General features: G+C 40.8%; 1 protein-coding gene across 1 annotated transcript; it reads right to left on the bottom strand.

Moving 5' to 3' along the window:
• Window positions 1-1,199: 1,199 nt before the first annotated feature.
• Window positions 1,200-2,426, bottom strand: LOC104958756 (heparan sulfate glucosamine 3-O-sulfotransferase 4-like). Its single transcript, XM_010786547.1, has one exon. It carries the CDS (start codon window positions 1,797-1,799, stop codon window positions 1,200-1,202), a length of 600 nt encoding a protein of 199 aa, XP_010784849.1. The 5' UTR covers window positions 1,800-2,426.
• Between the last annotated feature and the right edge of the window lie 3,841 nt (window positions 2,427-6,267).

The raw sequence follows: 6,267 nt of genomic DNA, 5'->3' as shown, positions 1-6,267 counted from the left end.
ATATGCAATTTGGTCGGGTAATTGATGGGCTGTGTTGTGTTGAGAAAATACCGGCTGACTTGAAGGATCCAAAAATAGCAGGAAATAAAAAGACTCCTAGAAAATAAAGCTTTCCCTTTGTTTTTTAAGGTAAACTCTAAGCATGACTATGCGTGTGTGTGTGTGTGTGTGTGTGTGTGTGTGTGTGTGTGTGTGTGTGTGTGTGTGTGTGTGTGTGTGTGTGTGTGTGTGTGTGTGTGTGTGTGTGTGTGTGTAAGACTTTAAGAGTAACCTAAACCGTTGCAATAAATAACTTGATTTTTCAAAATATGTGTTGTGAAAATTACTAACATTATTGTAATGATATTTCATTTTTACCGTGGACACATGACGTAGCCTTAACACAATAGGGGCCTCTTTAAAATACTAATGTAGAGTGTACAAACAAATATGATATTACTTTAAACATCAAACACATTTTATCAGACATTTAAAAAATCTGAAAATAAATCCTAAACGGATACAGTGACACCCAACTGTGTTGTGCAAACAGAGTGTAACCCTGTTAAAGGTCTAAACTTCAGCTAACTTGATACAGTATATGCAATTCAGTGTGTAATAATAAACCTTATGATTCATGAGAAAATGTCTAGAGGAAGATTATATTACTCACTTCTTGCATTTACTTTGACAGTATCTTAAAGGACCAATCCAGAGTTTTTCAAACTTCTAGTTATATGTGAATTGATTACAATATCAACCTCAAGATTGTTTGAAATGTTTTCCCTGCAATTTCAAGCAGCCATACTTCATGGCGCAATGTTCTAAATAAAAATGAACCTGCAGAGATTGGATTTGGATCAAACTATTTAAATGTACAGTGAAAAGGGGTTGTTGAATTGTGCAAGAACAATTTGCTCATAACACTGGTGTGTGGCTGAAAGTAGGGAGTGAAAAGTTTGCATTACCTCGCAACAATTCGTTAAGTTTGACCATGTTGACAGAAAACACTCTTAGTCTCTTGCAAATTGATTTCCTCAGCTCCAACAAGCGAAATCAAGACTTGTGAACACGTGAAAGCAATATAAATGCATTCAGAAATAAACAGCACCCCTGGCATTCTTTGGAAGATGGATTAAAGCAGCTTTAAGAATGAATCTTTTGTAATAAATCAGGCCAAAAAAAAAATACTGGCGCTGGATTGAGAGTGAAAGGGAAACTCACCGGTACCAGTCCAGCCCTTTCTCGTAGTTCCTGTCAAAGAAATGTGGCTCATTCCCAACGGCTCTGACGTCCGGGTGTACCCTGAGCGCCTCCAGCAGGGCTCTGGTCCCCCCTTTCTTCACCCCGATGATGATGGCTTGGGGAAGTTTTTTCACTCCGTAATCCATGGTGCAGTTCACCCTGAGTTCGCTGTCCGTGGTGCTGAGTTCCTGGTGCTCCCTCTCCAGCGCGGTGGTCTGATACGCCGCCGCAGATTTAGTTGGAGACGCCTGACTCCTAATCCACTCCACTGTCCTCTGCTCGGCCTCAGCATGATCCCTCGCCGTGGAAACCGCGGTGGTTCTCTCGGTCTCGGTGAATTCGCTCAAGCCCTGGGAAGTGGAGTAAAGTTTCTCCCTCAATGTCACAAAAGTTGTCTCCTCCGTCACCAGCCTCCCCTGATACGCGTAGTTCTCTTGCAGAGGGAACTGCAGCGAGTTGTAGCAGCTCATCAAGCTATAGAACAAGTAGGTGACAGAGAGGGAGAGGGTGAACATGAATAAGATTTTCCGGGGCACTTTAGAGGTGAAAACCGAAGTGCTGGACCAAAATGCCATCTCTGATAGCAGTGATCCTCTCAGAGAAGTGGCCAGACATGTTTCCACCCCGAGTCTTGCATGGACAAAAACAACAGCAATAATCAGTCACTATCAGCGCAGCTCCAGCTTTAAAAGCGTGAAGCTGGACCGAACCAACCTAATCCAGCCAAATCGCATATTTAAAAGGATAGCAGGGAAATGGATCGTTAAAATTCCGGGAGAATATCGCGTCCCTCTTTTTCTTGAGTATCGATTTCTTATTCCAAGGCTGACAGAGAATGTCACAATTTATTGGACTGAACTTGCAGATTTGAGACGCTGGACATCAGGCGTCCTTCCAAATGAGCAGCCTGGCTTGAACTGAACAATGTATGATGGGCACAATCCTGGCATTTTATAAAGAAGGAGGAAAAGAGAAAAAAGAAAATGAGTGTTCAAAGTCTTCTTCTCATCAGGAGCCCGAAGTCCTGATCAGTCTGCGATACAACCAAAACCCCATTGTATGTTTCCAAAAAATATCCTTTTTTATTCTCTGACTTTATGTGGCAGAAAGTCCGCAGGTTTTGCACAAAAGCATCCACTCTTCTGACCATAGCAGGCTGCTGTCGCCGTCCTTTGCGCCTCCTCAGATTGGCAGGATCCTGCGATGTGCGCATCGGCTGAGTGAGCTCATCTTACTGAAGCACTGTAGAGCACACAGCACAACTAGTGTGTGTATACACCCACTTTGTCCTCTATCCGTGCACAAGTAGGGCTATAAACGTCAGATTTCCTCATGAAATAGTTGCGTGGAAAGCTGCTCCTGCTCGTTCCTGCGCCTGCTTGCAGAGGCGGGAATTACAGTCCGGGAATATTTTAGGGCTCATTACGTTTTTGAATTGTTTCATACTGTTTAAAGTTCACTATAAAACTCCATCTCAGAAAGATTTTTGATAGATGTTATATTTTACAGAAAGCTCATGTCTGCACCCTGCTGGTTTTCTGAGGAGCAATGCATAATCATTTGAAATAAAAATACAGAAAATGCTGTATGATTTTAAGAGATATAAAAGCAGCATTTATGAATCAAAACGGATAATGAGCATCCCTGTGTGTTCAATTAAATCCATGAGTCACAGTTCTCCTGTATTTTTCTAAATGCAAGAGAACAATCCTGCGTTATGCTGAGGATGGTTTGCATGCTTAGGCATATTATAAACTGAATTTATTATACATGGGTGCAGACTATAATTACCAATGAGGATATTCACCAGACCTTAACTTGTACTCTTTGTTGCCGCAATATGACGATTTAAAAACGTGTGCCACTGAAATGTCTCCTAGTATTATAGAATATCATTCATCACACACCTCCAACACAACAGGAGAGCCAGCATCCCACTGATATATTTGCAATTCCCGCCTTTCAGTACAGCATACCACTGTTATATTTCAAGTTAAGATTTGGAAATATTTATATGTAGGACTTTAAGTTGCCCAAGTATGTTTCTTATACATCTCTTTAGCTGGCTCGGCATGCAAACCAAGGGATCCAGGAAATCAGTTTATTATAGAATGTTGCATTCAGTGCATTTTCACCAAATCAGACGTTTGCCATTCCTGAATTTTCTAACATACAGTATAGTCAAGCTTTTTCTACCCAGTAGATGTAAGGTGCTGTCTAAACTTACAATCTACATTGTAGAGCTTTCTAGCAAATGTTCAGCTCATTGTTTAGCTCTCCAGCCCGCAACATAACCGTTCTAGTTCACTATCACCGCTATAATAGTGCCGTTTTCGGCTTCAGCAGGCAGCTGTTTTCAGAGAAACAGCTCTTAAAACCAACCAGCTCAGCACCAATGTCACACAGACACAGTACTGTACCACTGTAGCGACTAGCTTGTGATCATACTGGAGCATATGCTGTAGCTTTTCAAGAGCCTGATATTTCTTAGAGTTGGACCATAAACTGAGCTCAAAGAGGAAAAAATCTGACTTTATCTTTAGGTGGTCAGAAACAATACTCCAACGAAATTATAATGTTGTTACATAACTGGTATGAATAAATCACAAACAATTCAGCCATTTCAGATGTAAAGGGGCCCTATTATGCTGATGTTCAGCTTCATATATGTCTTTTGTGCCTCAATGATGACATGTGCATTTTCAATGTTGAAAAAGCTCTTAATTATTCTGCCTGTGTACCTCTTTTCACCCTTTGTCTGAAACCAGAGCCCAGTCTGCTCTGATTGGTTAGCTGGCAGGCTCTGTTGTGATTGGTCAACTGCTAAGAGATGTCCCACCCCTTAGCTTATCACGTACAATGTGTTGGAGTGCTAGCCAATAGGAGTGATTAGTGTTATGTTATGATGTCACTATGTTACAGAAGTAAACAAAGGAGTCCAATCAAGGTGTTCCAGGCAGGAGGGGAGTGTGTGGGATCACCTTTGGATGCTGGTTTTATGCCAGCTGCATAGAAAAGTCATCCTGACATGAAAGCTCCGGACTATGAGGGCTATACTCACACCTTAGCTGAATCGGACATGACATAGACTTAATACTGAAGAGATGGCAGGTTAATCCTGCATTGACTAATTAGCCAAATTAGTCAATGCAAAACACGTTTGCATGACTGAATTCATCTGTATTTGTCGCGTCTGATTTTCGTTGTCATATTCCAAACAATGGGAAATCTCTTGTCTTTGGCAATCTCACCCTGTCTATAAGAAATGCAGGTGATTGGTTGAGGGGGAGGAAAGCATGTAGAAGTGTTTGGAGCACAGTGGTGACTGGGTGTTTGGCAGTCAAGAGAGCGTAGGAGAGCTCAATGGGTTTGTTGAAATTGTTGCACTCGTAAATTGCCACTCGGAGAAGCGGAGAGCTCTCTAACAGCAAACTGCCCCGTTTGTAAATCCTCACTGTTATCAGACTTCCTCTACCTGTCCAAGAGCCACCCTGTCAGGGCGTTCTGAGCATGCTCAGACACTCAGCAGGACGTGTCAGTGTTAACAACACAAGTGAAGTGACGTTAAGATGGCTGCCGCTACTTAATGCAGTTGATAAATTATTATCAGAGCGCGAGAGAAAATATATTGACCCGTTTTATCTTCTTTTTGTTTGGTCTGTTATCTGAGCCATTCATAAAGCGCTCAGACATTGTCTGTCCCTGCGGAAGCTTGTGCTCAGATTGTGTCTATTTGCATTTACAAACAAGCAGTCACTCAGGGAAAAAATGAAGTTTATTGAAATGTAGTTTGAGTCCTGACAGCTGCATCGTGAAGAAAAGAATGTATTGGTTGTGTCAGAAGGTCAATATTGAATACACATTTTATACTAAACATAACGGCAACAAGTGAAGGTCTTATCACAGGAGGATAGAAATGACTCTCACTTCTCGTTGTTTCAGTAAACATGGCACAAGCTAACCTCTGCAGTCACAATCTACCAGCACACACTCAAGTGTTCCTCGTGATGAGGCTGTGAGCCACACTGGCCCTCTCTGCGACGCCATTAGCATTCGGCTTGTGTCTAGATTGTATTCAGATCAGAATTACCCATAATACATTTATACCTGGAATTAAAAATGTGTCTGAGCTACACAAAGTGTGTGCTGCTGCACTGCAATTACGATGTCTAATCCTGACGAAATCACTCAGAATTAAGGCAGATATATCTTCTCACAGGTTTTCAAGGAGGCTGCAGGACTTTGTTCAAGACAGGTACATGTGAATCTTTCATGCACATGTGATACATCTGGGCCATCGTGTTTTAATACAGTGTTTATGCTTCATGAATGTGATATTAGAAAGAGTAGACACATTTGAAACTAAAGATAGATAGACAGTTTTTCTCTCCTGGATCAATCCAATAGCCTATAAAAATGTTTAAGGAATTCACCTAAAACCAAAATAATTGTCAAAACATATATGAACATATTTCAGAAATTCAAATTATTTTTGGATCTCATTAAAGTTGTTGTATGTTATAACTGAACAATATGATAATTTCCACTGAAGTGTGTGTGTGTGTGTGTGTGTGTGTGTGTGTGTGTGTGTGTGTGTGCTGCCCATAAGTAATTATTACACACAGTAAGGCAAACATGGGATTGTTCTTTCACAGAGTTTCGGTATTTTCTTTTGTGAAAAGTCACTTTTAGAACCTCTTCAAATCATCAAATGTATTGCTAGATCAGTGGTTATGACAAACAAAAATTGGAAAATGAGTTAAAGAAAAGCAGTCTTGTCTTCTGGAACTAAAATGGAGGACGCAGTTTGGTGCTGAATACAGAGTATTCAAATTTCTTGCATTTAGTTTGTTGTTTACTGAATACCTATTTACAGTCACTCCTGTTCCTCAGACTTTACACTGACTCAGAACTGCCTTTCACTACATGTCCGTGCACTAAATATTAATCTTGGAAAGACAGCCTTCAGATATTTTCTGTTTGTCCAGAATGATTTACATGGAAGACTGAAAATTAACATGGTGATATTAATAATATTCAAGT

The sequence above is a fragment of the Notothenia coriiceps genome, unplaced genomic scaffold (assembly GCF_000735185.1).
Source record: "Notothenia coriiceps isolate Sejong01 unplaced genomic scaffold, NC01 NC01_scaffold00029269, whole genome shotgun sequence".
Classification (NCBI taxonomy): Eukaryota; Metazoa; Chordata; class Actinopteri; order Perciformes; family Nototheniidae; genus Notothenia; species Notothenia coriiceps.
Note: the sequence above shows the minus strand (reverse complement) of the source record. Positions and strands in the feature narration are given on the sequence as shown.

What these genes read in the sequence shown, in the direction of transcription:
- LOC104958756 (XM_010786547.1), bottom strand. Translation starts at nt 1,799, where the DNA reads ATGGCATTTTGGTCCAGCACTTCGGTTTTCACCTCTAAAGTGCCCCGG.